The sequence below is a fragment of the Ixodes scapularis genome, unplaced genomic scaffold, assembly GCF_016920785.2.
Source record: "Ixodes scapularis isolate PalLabHiFi unplaced genomic scaffold, ASM1692078v2 PGA_scaffold1__304_contigs__length_218370807, whole genome shotgun sequence".
NCBI lineage: Eukaryota > Metazoa > Arthropoda > Arachnida > Ixodida > Ixodidae > Ixodes > Ixodes scapularis.
Window position 1 is genome coordinate 126,728,149 of NW_024609846.1, and position 18,327 is coordinate 126,746,475.

Here is an 18,327-nt window from a genome sequence, read left to right on the forward strand (position 1 = left end):
TCCAGCGACGAAAAATATCGGGAGTGGCGCAGTCGGTCTAACGTATTGTCGATGCGGGGGAGCGGATAGACGTCCTTCTTCGTCAAAGCGTTCAGTCGACGATAGTGAACGCAGAACCCGCAGGGTTCCGTCCTTCTTCTTTACAAGGACGACTGGGGACGCCCATGGACTTCTTGAGGGTTGAATGATGTCGTCGTCGAGCATTTCTTGGACTTGATCCTGAATCATCTTCCTTTCCTTTAAGGAGACTCGATACGGCGACTGGTGGACAGGGAGCGCGTCGTCGTCGGTAATAACGCGATGTTTGGCCATTGGTGTTTGGCGAACTTTCGACGACGTGGCAAAACAGTCACTGTATTCGGCGAGGAGATCAACCAGTTGCCGGCGCTTAGGAGCTGGGAGCTCGGGGTCGATGTCGATCGGCGGCGGCGGCGTGCTGTTCTGCTGTGACGACGAGGTTTCTTCGGAGATTGCGGTGACCACGGATGGCGCCTGAAGCTCCTCAATGTGGCCGACAGTGGTACCCTTCGTTAGGTGCTGCGGCTCCTCTCGGAAGTTTGTCACAAGAACAGTTGTACGTCCTTCTTGGAGATCCGTTACGCCTCGTGCGACGCCAATTCCTTTCTCAAGGAGCAGTTGGACGCTGCCTTCCAGAAAAGCTTCACCATGCATGGCTGCGTCGGTTATGACGGTGACGAAAACACTCGACCGCGGCGGTAAGTTCAGATGGTCGGCGATAACTCGGATCGTGGTTGACGTCGTGTTGGTCTCCACCGGCGGTAGAACAGGTTTTCGCAGCATCAGCTGGTTTGCCCCGAGGTCGATGACGGCGCCATACTCGCAGAGAAAGTTCATTCCGAGGATAACGTCCCTCGAACAGTCTTGCAGAACGACGAACTTCACAGGACACGTCTCACCGTGGATCTCGACGCGAACAGTGCCTTTCCCGACTGGTGTGATGAGGTGCCCTCCGGCGGTTCGTATTTGTGGTCCATCCAAAGGCGTGGTGACTTTTCGAGGGCGGCGGGAGAGCCTCCCTCTCAAGACCGAGTTGTCTGCTCCGGTGTCCACGAGTGCTGATGCGTCGTGGCCGTCAATAACGACGTTTAGGTTATTGGACACCGCTGCAGGGGCGTCGTTTCGGTCTCTGGTAGCGTTCGAGTGGGGGCTGTCCGACGTTCGTGGAGGATCTTGGCGTCGGTCGTCTTCGGCAACTCCACCTCCAGGGGTTGCCGCGCCTAGTTTCCCCGGCGTGGAGCGAGGGGCGACAGGCTTTCACGTCGGGGGTCGGTGCATCGGCGAAGCTGGACGTCGTGGCGAAGGTGACCGGAACCTTCGGCGGGACGCACGCTCGGGGGACTGAGGTCGTCGCAGGTACTCGTCGATCTTCCGAGGTCGTTCACCATAACGGGGGGGGCGGGGGGGGGGCGGGGGCGGGGGGCGGGGGGCGGGTTGTTCGGGTGGAACCCGCGCAGCCCAAGTCGTCGGTATGGGCATCGGCGGTAGGTGTGGTCTGCTTCCCCGCAGTGGAAGCACAGAGGACGTCGGTCGGGCGTTCGCCACACATCGGTCTTCCGGGGTGCACGGGGCTCCTGGCTGGCGCACTGGAGCTGGTCGTCCCGGCATCGGTCGTGCTGCGGAGCAGGAGACTGACGTCGGGGCGGCGCAACATAGGCTCGAGGAGGAGGCGGTGGCCGTCGGGCCACTGCGGCGTAGGTCAGGGTGGGCTCCTCGGGTGCAGCTACGCTGGCAGGAGCCTCCGGTTGAATTGCCTGCTGAACTTCTTCGCGCACCACTTCGGCTATCGACAGCGAAACCGGCTGGTTGGCAGCAGGCAGCAGCTTCCGAAGCTCCTCCCGGACAACGTCTCGAATGACCTCGCGGATGCCCGGGATACTGGAGGCAAGCTCGCAGCTAGACGGCGCGAGGGCAGCGAGGCCGGGTGGTCGATGGTAGTGGCTGGCTCGGGCTTGCAGGGCACTCTCGATGTTCGTCGCCTCAGTGACAAAATCTTCGACTGTGGTCGGAGGGCTACGAGCAAGGCCGCCGAAGATGTTGTCTCTCACGCACCTCATGAGGATTCGAACCTTCTTTTCTTCAGTAGCTTGAGGGTCGGCGCGGGCGCTCAGGCGCAGAACGTCCTCCGCGAAGCCGGTGACGCTCTCGTTGGGGCCCTGGGTTCAGGTTTGAAGTAGGTCTTCGGCTCTCTCTCGGCGGTGTTGGTTGAGAAATGTTGCCTTCAGCTGGCTCTTGAAAACATCCCACGATGTCAAAGGCTCGTGATTTTCGTACCAGTACCTGGCAGTCCCTTCGAGCGAAAAATACGCGTTTTGCAGACGCTGCTCGTCGGTCCAGCCATTGTGGCGGGCGACACGTTCGTACTGGTCAATCCAATCCTCGACGTCTTCGCAGAGTTCACCGTGGAAGGGGGCAGCCGTCCGCGTTGCGACGGGCATGAAGATGACGGGAGAAGCGGCGGGGACTTGTGACTGGTTGGCCATCGTCGTCTTCTTCGGTTTGGGCTTGTCCAGCAGCAAACCGTACTCAGGGTCCTCTCCCTTGGTGCGGCGGCTGGTCCGAGTTTCAGGTTCCGCGATGAGTGGTCTTCTCACCGAGCCGGGAATCGGACTTGCACTGCGGGCCCTGGGAGGGGAACGCTGCACGGGCATGCGGTACCCCGCACCTCCACCAAAAATGTCACGAATTAAGGCGACGAGAAGGCGAAAAGTGAACTGAAAAGAAAGGTTTAATGGGCGAACTTGTGCCACCCAAAAATGAGTAACGAAAGAGCGTCGGAGCAGCAGAAAAGGAGGCGGCGATTCGGCGGCGAATCAGAGAGCGCGAGCGAGACTAAGACTGACTCGAGAAGGTCGCGGGCAGCTGCTTATCTACCGTGCGTCACTATCTCGAAAGTTCGGCAAAGAAGGTTCGAGCGTCGCGCGCTCGGGGCGAGGATGAACTGGCACTTTCGAGAATAAGAAAGCAGAGGGAAAGTTACGTCTGCTGCGAGAATGACTGGGAATCTTCCAGAAGACCGTGACCAAGCGTTGCCTTCTCGGCCCTGCGGGCGGCAAGTCCTGACTCCGAGAAGACCCGCGCCGTAGCTGCATTTACGCCGCCGCCTGACAAAAAGGCCGTGAGAAGATTCCTTGGACTTTGCGCATATTACCGGCGATTCGTTCAGGATTTCGCCAAGCTTTCTGCGCCGCTAACGCGCCTTACGAAAGACGCCGTGAACTTCGAATGGGGTGGAGAACAACAACAGGCACAACAGGCATTCGACGAACTAAAGCGACGGCTCCAGTCACCACCGATTCTCGGCCACTTCGACCAATCAGCCGAAACGGAGGTCCACACGGACGCCAGTAATACAGGACTCGGAGCGGTACTGGTCCAGCGACAAGACGGTGCGGAGCGCGTGATCGCATACGCGAGTCGGACGCTGTCTAAGGCGGAGAGGAACTACTCTACAACTGAAAAGGAGTGCCTTGCTGTCGTTTGGGCAATAACAAAGTTTCGCCTCAGTGTTCGACTCTGCTGCTACGCCGACTTCGACGCCCGCGACGCTCTGTTATTATCTTTTGTACCCTTTTATTTTTGGCACAAGTTCGCCACATTCAACGTTTATTTCTTCCTGTTTATTTCCTGTATTTTTTTTTTTTGGTCACCACCCGTGACAATATGAAGACAAATTTATAATACAATGATGTGCTGAGGATGGTGCCGTTAATACTGTAGACGTAAAATTATATGGCGTCGAAAGGTGGTAAATGCATGCACTTTTTATTTGTTTATGTTTAGGTAGTTCTGCCACTGGTAACATTAATGAGCTATGGGCAAGTCCATATGCAAAGATAAGTGATCGCCGAAATCTGTGATTATGCGCGGTAAATTACAGAGGCATCCGCGAAAAGCAGGACGAACCACGAAGATGAAAATCATTCATATAGCTTAGAAAAAGGAGCGGTCCGTTTACGCTCCCATGAGAAACGGCCGATGGTACGTTGGATTCGTATGACACTGAGTTATTTATGACGTTGTATTTAAGTCGATTATAAAGAATCTGGGAAATACAGGCAACATTGAAGGGATCAATTTTGAAATTGTCAATTGTCACGATCATGCGGTTATGAGCCACCCTGTCAAATGTTTTTGATAAGTCTAGGAAGATAGCATAGGTTTATTGTTTACGTTCCAAAATAAAATGGACGTAATGCATAAAGTCTAGAAGTTGTGTTTCGCACGACAATTTTTTTTTCTAAATCGGTTCTAGTATTTGTTTCGAAGGTTATTAGACTCAGTGTTTCTGATGACGTTTGAGAATATTACGGGTTCAAGTATCTTTATGGGGCGATAATTATGAGGTGAATTTCGATCTCCCGTTTTATGCGCAGGCGTTACGCGTCCGATTTTCTAGTCAAGAAATATGCTACTAGATGCAAGTGATTCTCGAAAAATGTCAGTTAGAAACGGAAATGATATACATTTAGTGCTTTTCAAGATTTTTGGAGTTGATGAGGTCGTCACTAGAACTTGAGAAAAGTTTCTGATTTTCGATGTCTTCAACGACACCAGTGTAAACATTTATAATCTGTTCCATGTGCGTGTGATTAAGGATCGGAAGTTCCGGAGCAATGTTAAAGCTTTCGTTATTATACGCGAAACAAAAGTAGTTATTCTAGCAAATCAGCGCACAACTTACCAGATAAAGCTCGTCCCTTAACATCAGTCAAAGTCAGAGAGGTGCACGTTAGGATTTATCATGCTCTATAACTGCTTAGGTTTCTCCGACAATACTTTTATCAGGTCTGTGTCGTACAATTTTTATTTTTCCTTTGAAATTTCGTATTTATATGATTTTAAACCTTCCTTACATTTCATCCACGCCTCCTCATTTTACCCCGAGGGTTTGGCAGTACAGAGTGACCTCACTGCGTGCCTTTGGAGCGCAGCTCTAAAGGCACGCTTTTAATAACTGATCAATTTTGGTGAGTTATTAAAGAAAGGAAAGAAAAGATTCCCCTGCCCTTAACGTTCACGAATTTTCCAATTCGAGAAGGTCGAAAATTCAGGCTTTCGTGATCATTAAGGGTTTTACGCGTACCGCCCAGAGGAGAAGAGTATGGAGAAAAGTGGTTTCTTTCTTACTTTTGTTATTGATAGCAGCCTGATTCAAGCCTAATCCAGGTAAGCTATACCCGACAAATCCCCGATGAATACCCCACAAATGTAATTTTCACGCTCAATGTGGATTATCGTGTCCGACGAGATTCGTACACAACTGCTATTTTCTATTTGTAGGTGACGAACTCGCAACTGAAACGAACTCAATTAGATCTACTAAAAAAACTAAAAAGAAATTTGGCTTTCAGCAACGTCTTTATATTTTTATATACAATCCCAAGTGCTGTTCAAAATATAAAAAAAACGGAAAAATGCAGTTCAAGTAGAAGACGCAAAGAGCTGTTGCATATTTTAGCTTAAATATATATGGAAATTAAATCAGAAGATCCACAGAGAAAGGCCACGGCAGGACAAGCTTTTCGCCAAATGCCAGAGTGCAAAAAATAAAATAAAAATGCGCCGCCAAAAAAAAGGTAAAAAAACAAAAAGTACCAAGCCCTCAAGTACCTTAAATTCGGCACTTGAGATCGTACTTAACATCGCACTAACGCATGTATGGCCACCAGGCACGCTAAAAAGATATAAAAAAATCAAATTTTTAAAAATAAATTCAATTAAATTTTTTTATTTAAACCAGACTAATTTTATGTAAATCTGATTCATTTGATTTAATTCACTGTAGCTACAAATTAGTGATTTCGGATCATTATAGCTGTATATTCAAACATTGCAGATTGGTTGATTAATTTGTCTGATAAGTGAAACGAATGCGGTGTTCAGTAAAGAGCAAATTTAATGTGCATTTTAATTAGCAACTTTTTTTTTTTAGTAAACCCCGCCATAGAAGAACAAGAACAGCTTGATTTTTTCTAGATAAGAAAAAAAAGCCTAATATTTTTCTTCTTTTGTGCCCTTATTTTCCTGCAATAGGGCATTACTTTTCTAGTTCTCATTTGATTCTTTCGCATTCCTAGTTAATTGCTATAACACGTTACGTGACTGGCCAACGAAGTGGAGGGTTGAAAGAAAAGCCAGAGTTTCGATTTGCTCAGAAAAGAACTGGCGCTTGTGTTCAGGCCGATATAAATCTTTCTTACATGATTATTCGTTCATTTAAATGCAACGTAAATCAACGCAAAAAGCATAAAATGATGGACAAACGGTAAACAAATACATAATTTAGGATTATTTTTGCGGGAAAGGCTTGATCAAGGCGATTTGAATCGTCATTTAAGTCGCGACTTAATTCCTGATTAATTTCAGACTGGTTTTATTATGATGATTTAACATCACAATAAAACCAGTCTGAAATTAATCAGAAATTAAGTCACGACTTAAATGACGATTCAAATCGCCTTGATTTTTTTTTATTAATGTAATATATAATGTAATATAACGTAGAACTATAATTAACTTTCCTAGCAAATATGTTAGGACCTTTTCCCGACAATGGTGGTTCCCTGAACCCGGGGGAACAGTCTCATCTAAGACATTGCGTACATATCGCGGAACTGTTAATGCGAACAATCGATGACCGGCTTGTTTCGTTATTTTTTTTTATTTTTTTTTTATGGCCGCATTATTCCTCATCCGGTGGTCTCACTTAAGCGGTAACATTGACGCTGGTCAATACTCTCTCAAAACAAAATGAAAAGAAAAAAAATGAAGCGCCATTGTCGCGTTCGCGCTAATAGGGCTCATCGCACGTTTCTGCATTTCCCCGTCTGACCTACATTAACCTTACCATGAGACAATGGGAGTCGGTATATTGCACGGACTGCACATTCCACATTGGGAAAACGGTGTTTGATCCATAGAGTTATTACAATAAACGCTAGAGGCTCAGCTGGCGCTAGTGTCTACGGGACTTCCGGTTGCAAATTGAAGCAGACAGCATGCAGTCTACATTTCCAGCCTCCCTGTGTATTTCTATGGGAAAACGCGCGTGAATTTTGTCTCTTCGCCAGAAAATAACAAGAATAACTTTCGTCATTTCGGTTGTACCGGGTGGTATGTACCTTTATTGGTACTGTGAAAGTGTAATTGCTTTAGTTACAGCATTTTTCTCTACCACTGAGCGATGTTAAACTTCGCTCTATTTCAGGTCTAAACCTCTGTTTCAAGGAAGGTATGTGAAAACGAGCGACGATTCTAAGCAAACTAACGATCGAAAGGAATGTAGAGTGTGTTCAAGGTTTGCTAGCATTTCGGTGGTGCTTATATATTGCTAATATGCCCGTCCTGTCATTGGATGAAAATGACTCCGTGTGAACCTTTACGATTGGTTAAGGAAACATTCGAACGCAAAAATAAAGCACGTGAGCAACGAAAGGTGTGTACTTTTATTATTTTCTTTGTCGGGCAGTTTTTATCGGGCACCTGCTCCCTGGCTCCTCCTATTTGCAAACATTTGTAGCGTGCGGGTGATGATTTGAACCCAGAACAAGCATCTTCGCACATATTCATGACCAGAAAGAATAAAGCAGTACTTATATATTGCAAATCTGACTATATTACGTGTCTTTCAATTTATTTGGATCGTCTGCGTGCACAAGGAGTTACTTATCTAGTGTTACTGCGTAGTTCTTGCCGTCTCTCTTGGTTTTCCACATGTCCTTCGATCGTTTGGCACATATATCCCCCATGCTGGCAAGCGTCGACGCCGTGTTCGCGCTAACAGTGTCCGACAATGCACATAAATACACGTACGAAGCGGTTTTAGCACCGTTTTTCATACCACGAATTTCAAATAAAAGTACTGTAACTGACCAATTATTTCGTCTGCGTGACTGAAAAATGTTACAATGTGCCTAGTACGTACTACGTGCAAACAATTAGTGATATTTGCTCTTATAATCGAGCGCAGAGAGAAAATGCACTCGCTTTTTCCCATAGAAATGCATCACCGGAAGTCAATTTCTGACTGCTTGCTGTCTGCTTCAAAATGCAACAGCACACTAGCGCCAGCTGAGCCTCTAGCGTTTATTGTAATTACTCTATGGTTTGACCTGGCACGTTCACGTCCTACGATTTCGAGAGAAACGAGACTTAAAATAACACCGGGAAGGGGAAGGGCGATTTCTCTTGCATGAACCGGAACTGAGGAATATTTAAAGTTACTGACAGCCACTGATGAAAAAAAAAAAAAAAAGAAGTGATCGATTACAATGAAATTACTTTTAGTTAAACGCATTTGATTGAATTACTCGATTACACGAGAAGAGAAGTAATTGGCCGTTACTCGTTAAAGTAACCGTTACATTTCCGATTACATCGGATTACCAGAAAGGCAGATTTTTTTTTTCTTTTTTTGCCGGTTCGGAAAACGGTGGGCGTTTTGTTCTGTTCACGAATGGAGTAAAATCACCAAATTATAAACTAATTATCTTCTTAATCCATGAATTTCGCTCAACCATTCTTCTGTCCGAGACTCAGTTCGAGGATTCCTCGGTGGAAAACTTTTACAAAGACCGCCCATCAGGAAAGGGGCGGGAAGAAAAGTAACCGCTGCAAGTAATTTCGGTACCTCGGTAAATCGAATTACCGGCGTGATTATTTACTAGTAAATGTATTCGAACGGTTACATAATTACTTCAAACATGGGATCAATTAAAAGCAATTGTATTACTTGTAATAAAGGGTAGACCGTACGAGCCTGCTGACAGCTAAAGAACGGCTGCGGCGTGGCGAGAGTTCCACGCCTCTTCTCATCGCAGCCAGTGACGTATCGGCACTACAGACGAGAAGAAAGTATGCGTCGAATCAGAAAGTAGAAGGTGTAATCGTAACGAGCCACACCCAGCGTTTATTAAGCCGCCGTTGACTGTAGGGACGCCTCGAACGTCGTCTTCTTTTATTTCTTCCGTACCGATGGCACTGACTCGCAAAGAAAAAAAAAAAAAAAAAAAAAAAAACACGTCCTGGAACGTGTGGAAGGTATGACTAGAGGAATAGAGATACGCGTATTCACCTCAAGAACCACAGTGTAAAACAATTCTGGCTCCTACGCATTTTCGGCTTCACGCGTTGAATTAAGCTATATATAGGTGCTTTTTAGATTAGCTTTATAATGTTTTATTAAGAAGCGTGCACGATTCAAACGCCAAAGGCATCGTTTCTTTCTTCGACAACTAAATCTTGTAAGGACTATGCTTCGTGCAGCACTCAAATAATGAAGAAAAAGAAACTTCCTTTTTTTTTTTGTTTGTGTTTGTGTGTGACAACGAATATAGAGGAAGCTAGGGTCGTTTGAGAGGTCAAACTGAAAGCTTGTTTCTAGGTAAGCGCTGCGACGAGCACTGCGCCTGTCGTGTCTTGCCTGTGGCTTCCCCTCGTTCTTTCTTCTCTGTTCTTTACTAACAAAAATCCCGCAGCACCTAGAAGGCGTTATTTCTGTGAGAGAACAATAACTAAAAGAAAGTTCCGGCATTTCCAGCTCAAACTGTATACATTCTTCTAATGCATTCCAGACTTTGATCATCCTAACGAAAGAACGAATTTCATTTCGAGCTCCATGGGTTTCCGTCACTTCTAGACGACCACCCTCTTGAACAAAGCGGTAAAATGCTCAACCTGGCCTCTAAACGTTCAACACGAAAATGGTCCAGTAAACTATACAGCGTCGAAGAAAACGTACACCTACCGAACAAGCTGGTTGCAAAAAAAAAAAAAAAAAAAAGAGAGAAAAAAAAAAGGAAGTCTCAGAAGATGTTTTTTTAAACCTCCCTCGATTTTGAGTAAACTAACAAAACGGACGGAGTTATGAATTGAGGATGATCGCGGAGACAAAATCCTGACGATGTTCCCGCGCGAAGATCGAGTTGCTCCCTTCGGCTGCTACAGACTCCTATTTACTTCATTTTTATGTAAGAAAACGCGACAAGAAATTTGAGAAAGGTCGGAACGAGCGAAAATTGCAGCCTCCTAGAAAATGGAGTTGTATGAGCGAGTTTACCTCAAGGACATTGTAATCTTTCGATGGAAGGCACGTTTGCAATTTCCGCGTAGTATATATTTTTTTCGGTTTCCTGGTTTATCGACAATAGGGGAAGTTACTTTAGCATGTTACGATTGTTACCCAATTTCTGATTCGGTACTTCATTTCTTTCTTTTCCGGACATTTCTACCGTACTTGTGTTCGACCCGCCTGTTTATTTCATTCAGAAGGAACCATGCATTCTGTAACCTTTGCACGAGCAATATCCCCCTTACTTTTACCTGCGCCCCCCCCCCCCACCCCCCCCCCCCCCTTCAACCCCTGTTCACACGCAAGCGCGGTTTGGAAACCGCATGATGTTCTCATCTGGCTTAGCCTTTGGTGCACCAGCTGGCGGGCTTGAATCAAGTTAACTGAGAGCGCCAGCTCACTGGATTCGAACGAAGACCAATTATGGTGCAAAATCCTCTGTGTTATGTATGTATGTTGCGCAAGAAAGAATACCGAGGTAGTCAAAATTCATTCAGCGTTATTTGTTTGCCCGTGTCAGATGCCTTCCTTAGGTGTGACACACACACACACACTACATACACAGAACACTCCCATACACTACAAACACACACGCAACATGCACGCCCACCACACGCACGTACACCACGCGCGCGCCACACGTGCACAAATACACACACATATATACACATTACGCACAAACCACCCACACACACATACCACACGCGCTAAAACACCCACTCCTACACACATACACACACACCACGCGCATACAACACACGCGCACACATCACGCGCGAGCAAACATATACACGTACACCACACACATGTACGCACACTGCACACACATCACCCGCACCAGCCAGAAACGCACCACGTGCGAACACACACCTCACACATACACTCACGCACGCACACGCTACACACACCGCGGACACACGCACACACACTCTCGCACACACACACACATACGATACACACACGCACGCACACACACACACGCCCGAGAAAACCCCAAAATTTCGATTGTTGCACTACTTCACCGCAAACCAAGGAAGCTATGAGGTGGAAACATACTTCTCAAGAGGGCGGAAAAATAAAAATCAAGTTGATTTAAATCGTGATTTCATTCACGATTGAAATAGTGATTTAAAATCAGACCAATTTTATTGCGCTGACTTAAATCGAGCCTCACCCGCAAAAATAATCCCGAACATAATGTTATTTACCGTTTGTCTATAATTTGATGTTTTCTACGAGCATTATCTGTGTGGTACAGAAATCAAGAATTAACGCGCAAAGAAACGTTCAATTAAATCATACAAAATCCCACCCGCCCAAAATACAAATAAACAAACAGCTCGAAATAATAATTTTTGCGTGCCCTTCTTTTACGTTAAGAAATATGAAATCCTAGATATCATTTTCTGGTATTAAAAGCCTCGACTCCCATAAAATAATCGTAAAAACAGAGAGTCGTAAGATAAAAAAGAAATATCGAAATACAAACAGGAAAAACAAAATGAAAGTGGTGTTGAGATCCACCTGTGTGAAAGTGGACGACTGCATAAGTCTTCTACGAAGACAAAGGACTGTGTACTCAAAACAAAAACAAAACATGAAAAGTAAGAAAAGTTGTTTTCTGCGGCGCTAGAACAAAAGCCAGCCCGTCTTTCCTCGGATGTCAGAAGTATGGGGCACCATCCCGATTCTCGATTCTCCCCAGAGTGCGCGTATTTTTATCTTCCGCGCGCCGCGGTCGGCCCGCGAGAGCGCGAGCGAGCAGACGACAATAACCGGTGTCGTCTGCTTTGCGTCTGATTGGTCGGGATCCGTCACGTGGTAGCGTCTTCTCCTGCTCTCCCTGTCCCTCTCTCCGGCGGAGGGACGTCCGCGCGCGCGTGTGCGGCGTGCGGCGGGTGACGTCCCTGACGTCAAAGCGCAGTCGCGCGGCGGAGAGGCACTTTTTAAGCGTGACCGTGAGGGAGTCCCGCGAACAGTTTCGCTTTTGATGCCGTGCTGGGAACGGAGCGCTGCTCGTCGCCGCTTCTGGGTCGCCTTTCAAGCGCACGTGCTACACCGCTCCTCCTGATATTTGGAACCGTACTCCGGGACCGGCACACGAACGGAAAACATGGCTTCGTCCAGAACCCAGCCCGCGCTGTCGCTAGTCCTGTTCGTCCTCACGCTCAGCCAAGGTGAGAACTCGGTGTCCTAAAACACAGCACGAAATTCGCGCGCGCCGGGTAATGCGCCTGAACCCTGTTTTTCTCTCTTGCGAACCTCGTTGTACACTCCGACCATTTTTTTTTTTTTTTTTTTGCATTTGGGAAATGGGTTTTTAAATACTCGGGCGTTAGCTGTCGAAGTATGCAATTAAAAACCGTGTGCACATATTTTCTTTCCTCTGTGAATAGGGTGGGTCGGGAGGATGGAGAGAAACAACATGATGTACCTTGTCTTTGCTACCCAAATCGAAGGGCATGAATGTGCCTAACTCGTAGATGTATGGACGGCAGTGTGGATACAATTGTTTCTTGTTCAACATTATAGAACAGTGATTGAACTGGGACAAAAGATATTTTGTGAAAACTCACAAAAGCCTCAATATTTCTTGTTCGTAGAAAAGCATAAAGAAGCTTTATTTGATTTTTTACTTAACTGATCTGGAATCACAGTACTTCGACAATGATTTCGGGCACTGCGCTGTCAGAATCCTGACAGCAGGTGCGGTGTGGTGCCCTGATTGTGTAGAGCGGTTTATCTGTTGCGATGCACGTTAACACGGGGACAGACAATGAAATGTAATTAAAGAAACATTTGGTGGTTGTCAAACGAACGAAGGTCACTATGGCACGCTCCTAACGAAGACTGAAATTTTGCTTCGAGTGCACGGAGATTCTTCGACCTTGAACCGAAAGCGTTATTACTTAAAGGTGGGATAGTTATTTCAACTTACTAAAAATATAAAATGCAAAAGTTCATATGTCCTTTCTGTGTTCCGTTAAACTTCTATCGCTCCTCTCTTTGCTGAGATTTTTTTTTTTTTTTTATTAAAACGGCAGTTGTGAGTATAGCGTTGTCCCGTCTACTTCATGTTCTCGTCTGTCCCTTTGCGCTTTATACATTCAATAATTTATTGCGCGATTTCAGAATTGTAGTAACTCTAAGTCAAATTGCAGACTCGGCGTCGGCTTTCCTATCACGATGACTTAGGGTCCTGTTATGTACCGGCGCCACCGGCAGGTGGACTAAGCAGCCGATGCCGCGAGCCTCGTGACAATCGCGTGCTAGTGAGAGCTCGGGCACTTGTTCCTGGACCGAGAACCGCGATGGACGCACCGTCCACACTCTAAAGCTGACAGTAAAGCTTGTATTTATCAATTGGCGACGCCAATTGATAAATACAAGCTTTACTGTCAGCTTTAGAGTGTGGACGGTGCGTCCATCGCGGTTCTCGGTCCAGGAACAAAGCTTGTATTTATCAATTGGCGACGCCAATTGATAAATACAAGCTTTACTGTCAGCTTTAGAGTGTGGACGGTGCGTCCATCGCGGTTCTCGGTCCAGGAACAAGTGCCCGAGCTCTCACTAGCACGCGATTGTCACGAGGCTCGCGGCATCGGCTGCTTAGTCCACCTGCCGGTGGCGCCGGTACATAACAGGTCCTTAGTTCGACACTTTTCCTCGCAGCCATTGAAGTGTCTGCGCCCACTAGCGGAAGTTCTTTTTTTTTTTTTTTTAATATAGTGACAATGTTCTGCATATTTCTATTGCCACAATTCTCGGGGATTAGTTTTTGTGGCTACGCAGTCAAAGATGCAGGCGCGCGTACTGAATCGCCGATTAAAGCTGCGCTAGCGTACTTCTTTTCTCGTCGAAATTGCCACAGAAAGTTGTCCCAGGGTATGGACTGTTGTCGGTACTGAAGGTAAGAGAGACACACACCACAGAGCGCTTTTAACTCCTAAACATGTTCAACCAACTAGCCCAAATCCAAACCTATACTGAAGGTAAAGTTTTTGTTTTGTTTGTGGGTTGCAAAATGACACAGGCACTCGTTAATCCCGCGCTTTGCGGATCCCGGTCACCATGTAACAAACACTACAGCGATACTCATACTGCCACACACGAAGTTCGGAGAGCAGATTCTGTTCAAAGTGTGTGCTGCGCGAGGCGTCTCCAATGAACTATCGCGAGTCGGACAGCTGTCCATGGTTCAGACCGTTCAGACAGGCTTATTCAACACTGGCATATAGCACATCTCCCGCTATAAACAAATCTGTGTGGTTCAAAGAGTCCAAATGAGCACCGCGAAAGGCACACAATCTAAAAACAAAGAACGTCTTTGAGCGAATGACGGAGCTCATAATAAAGTTAAAAAAAAAAAGGAACGATGTGCCCAGTAAACATGTGAAACGTTATGATTCTTGTCCCACCGCGCATCGCGGCACGTGCTTTGCGAGAAAGCAAACTCACAGGCATTTTTTTTCTAGAGCGTACTTGGGGACGTTCCAGTGTCTATCGAATTGCTGAAGCTTGTCTCGAAGCCAAGGGGGGCAGCAGTGCGTCGCGATAAAGCTGCGCGGCGACATCCCGTCCTCGGGTTCTTATCACGGGCGTCTGCTGAAACGCTATGCCCGAAGCACACCGAGCTTAGCCGCGTGTACGCTAAAGGGCGTCGGTGCGTCTACTTTCCCCGCAGAAACACTCGAGGAGCCAATGAGTGCGACTGACGGAGGAGGCGGCAGCTCAGCCGATGTCGGGTGCAAAAATACGGTACAAGCTCGAAAAAGGTTAACGTCTATACGATGTAATACCGAACACGACGAGAGCTATGCGGACCGCAAGTTCGTCTGCTTCTTGTACGGGGGCTGCGATGATGTCAGAATGCTGAGCTCTTATTGGCTGGTTGAAAAAAAAAATAGTGGGTAGACCTCGAGGCGTCTAGCATCGGCCTCTATCCACTATCCTTTCGATCAGAGCCAATTAGAGTTCGGCGTCCTTCTGACGTCACCCCAACTCCCGCGCAGGCAGACGACTTGGTCTCCGTGTGTGCCACCGACAGCCTATGAGACGCAGAGTGGGATGAGTCCGAAAGTTTATTATCTTTCCAGAGCCAATGAGGTCGTGACATTAGCCGAAAAGAATTTCGAAAAAAAAAAATAATCACGAAGCAAGAAGATTGAGCACAATTAATTATACGCACGGTGTTTCTTAAGCTGTCAGTGAGAACTGAATACGTACAAATACAGACACATATAAAACTCTCAGCTGTAACGGTTACGTATGCGCGGAAAGATGCAAGACGGCGTCACATTGCCTTTTAAGTCACTGGTCTATCGACAACGTCATGCATGTAGCGTGGTGCTATCATTGGCAGACTTCCCTCCGTGGATCGCGGTCATTGGCATTTTCCGAGTTCTCAGCGGGAGAGTGGGTGCGCGGGCAGTTTTAGAGAGCCCTCCTTTGTCCTCGGGGATAAATATTTACGGCGTCGAAAAACAACCGCACGTGCTTCGGCACCCTCTGGCCATTGTTTTGCTGGTGGGATATCGGATCGGTGCTATCTTTTGATTCGCCCACCGTGTCGGCCGATCGACTGCTCGCATTTATCGGCGTCGGCTACGGAGGCCCGTCAAAATACCACATCGGTTGTCCTTTCTTCCTCACATACGTCGGGCGCTCAAGATATAACATAAACATCCGTATTCCGCAACTAAAAATTTCGGCACACCGAAACGCGCCACGACCACGAGGAGCGGATTCATTCCCGTCGCTGTGGAGCGGTGCGACAGAATGACGTGTGTGCCTTGATTCATATAATCATAAACTGCAAAACGCTGTAACGTGCTGAGTACAATTCGAGCGAGGCTACATGACGATTCTAATTACTGCAAAATGTTAAAACTTTGGGACTCATGCTTACTGCGTGCCGAGTTTGCGAAAACGATACCATCTACCAATAATCTAGTGCGTCAGCGTTTCCGCAAAGCAGCCAATCGCTGCTATTCATGGACGAAGCGCGGCCACTGACGAGGCTGATGTGTTTAGAGCTAAAAGAACAGGCTGCACTGTGTCTCAGAGCGTGACATGAGCACGTGAAATGGCTTGCGCAGATTCACTGACGCAGAGTGTTTAAACTATAATGTTTTGCTTAATTTTGTATATATATATATATATATCTTTTTTTTTTACAACGTTAAATTTTAAACAACACTGTATATATATACATTCTCCGCCGTCAATGATATCGTGAAGAAAAAAAAAATAGACGTGTAGTTCTGACTCATTTGTTTGCACATGTTTTACCTGGAGGTGAATGCAGCCGGTAAATAAATGAATGAATGAATGAATGAAGGGAAGGGTAGCGACTAATTTCGTTGAAGTAGGACATTCCGTAACATTTTCTACGTCTCCCTGACATCGTTCGTATACGTGTGCCGCAAACTGCCGTGTTGCATAGCTGTGAAGCTCACAGGCGTGCTCGCTAAGCGTTAATGCGCATAAAAAAACAAACTCGCGTAACTAAAAAAAAGTATATCACAAAAAATATTTGGAAAGGTTGTACACGCGCGTACACTGCGCGGCATACCAGGAACACGACATCGGCGCGTTTTTTTTGTTTTTTTTTTTTCAAATTCTTTTTATTTTTAAGTTTTGTTACTACCAAATTTTATACCCTACGAGGATACCCCCCATAAGCACACTCCCGTACGCTAGTATTTTTGATCAGAGTCCCCCAGCTGCGAAGGGGAAACACTACAAAAATACAATATCTGACATCGTTTTTTGTGTAACATAGGCCGCGCTTTGCACGCAGCGTCTGTCATTCATTGTCGGGGAAATGTTTAAAATGTAAAAAAAAGTAAATCACCGTATGCGTGTTAAGTACAAACGGTGAAAGCAAACCCAAGTATTTCAACGTACTGATAAAACAAAGAAAGATCCAGGGCAAACATAAAACGTATGGTGAGTGACTCTTTACACCGAAAACGCTTTCCCGCAGCGAAGTACAGATCGTGAGCACAAATGGTGGGTGATTACGTAGAAACGGTTCATGGAACGTTGCGATACGAGACTGGGTTGACGTATGGTAGGTTCCGTGTTTTCGGATAAATTCGATGAATTCCGAGAAACACTCGCCGGTCAAATTTTCGTCACTTCGGATTTATCCGAGAAACTCAAAATTTTAAAAGCAAGTAGAAAAAAAAAATGCCGCTGTTTTACGAATAAGTTTTGTGGGAATACAGAGTCTATGCTACTGAGGAGAGACCTTTGAAATCTTACTCTGGCGGCAAAAGATAGTTTAGCGTGTATCTCGTCGGAATTCGTTCAGAACAACGGGTCATTGTATATCTGGACCACGACAAAAGCCTTTGTTCCGGTTTCCAGTTTGGAGCATATTATTTGTACTTCTCGGAGGGAGCAGTGCTTGTGCTTTTATAAGAGTGAAACCTATGAGCCTGCAGATTTCATAGAAAAGGACAGGGCTGCAGCTGGAGCTTCCCAGCGACCACGTCCAGCTGTTTAGTTATTTCAAAGGAGTGATGTTAACTGAAGCCATGCTTCATGAAAGATTGGTCGTGGGACAGTTAGTATTGGCAATGGCAAGGGACGCAATGCCACATGCAGCTACACACGTATACTTTGATCCAGCTGAGTTCTATATGAATTTAATGTACGTTTGTGTCCGGATAATATATATATAAATATTTTTTTCTTTAATTCCGAAAATGTGAAAACAGTAATATTAAACTCCGAATTTAGGTTAATTGGAAATTAAAAAAAAAAAAAAAATGAACTCCGATAAACCCCGAATTTTCAGTGAAAATTAAACTTCGAAAAACACCCTCCCAATTTAATTAAAAATAAACTCCGAAAATACGAAATTCCACGCATAGGTCACGTGCCGTCAATTTCCCCCACGTATATAGGTCACGTGACGTCAGGTGACGTCACGTGACGCTACTTTCCCGCCAAATTTAGCGGGGAAATCGAATCGGTGTAAATGTCACGTGATGTAATTGTTTTCCGCTAAATTTAGTGAAGAAGCTGAATTGATCTGTATTTTCCGTGACGTCAGGTTACGTGAAATCAATTTTCTCTGTAGATTTAGTTGAGAAACCGAATTCATGTATAGGTCTCGTGATATCAAATTCCCCGCTAAATTTGGCCGGACAGGTGCGGACGGACGGACAAAGGGACGGACAAATTTTTAGGACTGGAGGGTAGCGTTAAAAAAAAAAAGTCACTTA

At 46.0% G+C, this 18,327-nt stretch overlaps 1 protein-coding gene and 1 long non-coding RNA gene across 2 annotated transcripts in view; one reads left to right on the forward strand and one right to left on the reverse strand.

Moving 5' to 3' along the window:
* Positions 1–18,327, reverse strand: part of LOC121836151 — a 197,171-nt gene that overhangs the window by 23,027 nt on the left and 155,817 nt on the right. The gene's annotated exons all lie outside the window — the stretch shown is intronic.
* The window catches only part of LOC120846751 (carbonic anhydrase 2), a 143,394-nt gene continuing 137,017 nt past the window's right edge, over positions 11,951–18,327 (forward strand). Inside the window, exon 1 of the mRNA XM_042290940.1 lies at positions 11,951–12,267. Coding sequence (XP_042146874.1) covers positions 12,204–12,267 — 64 coding nt within the window. The 5' untranslated portion in view covers positions 11,951–12,203. The remainder of the gene's footprint in view (positions 12,268–18,327) is intronic.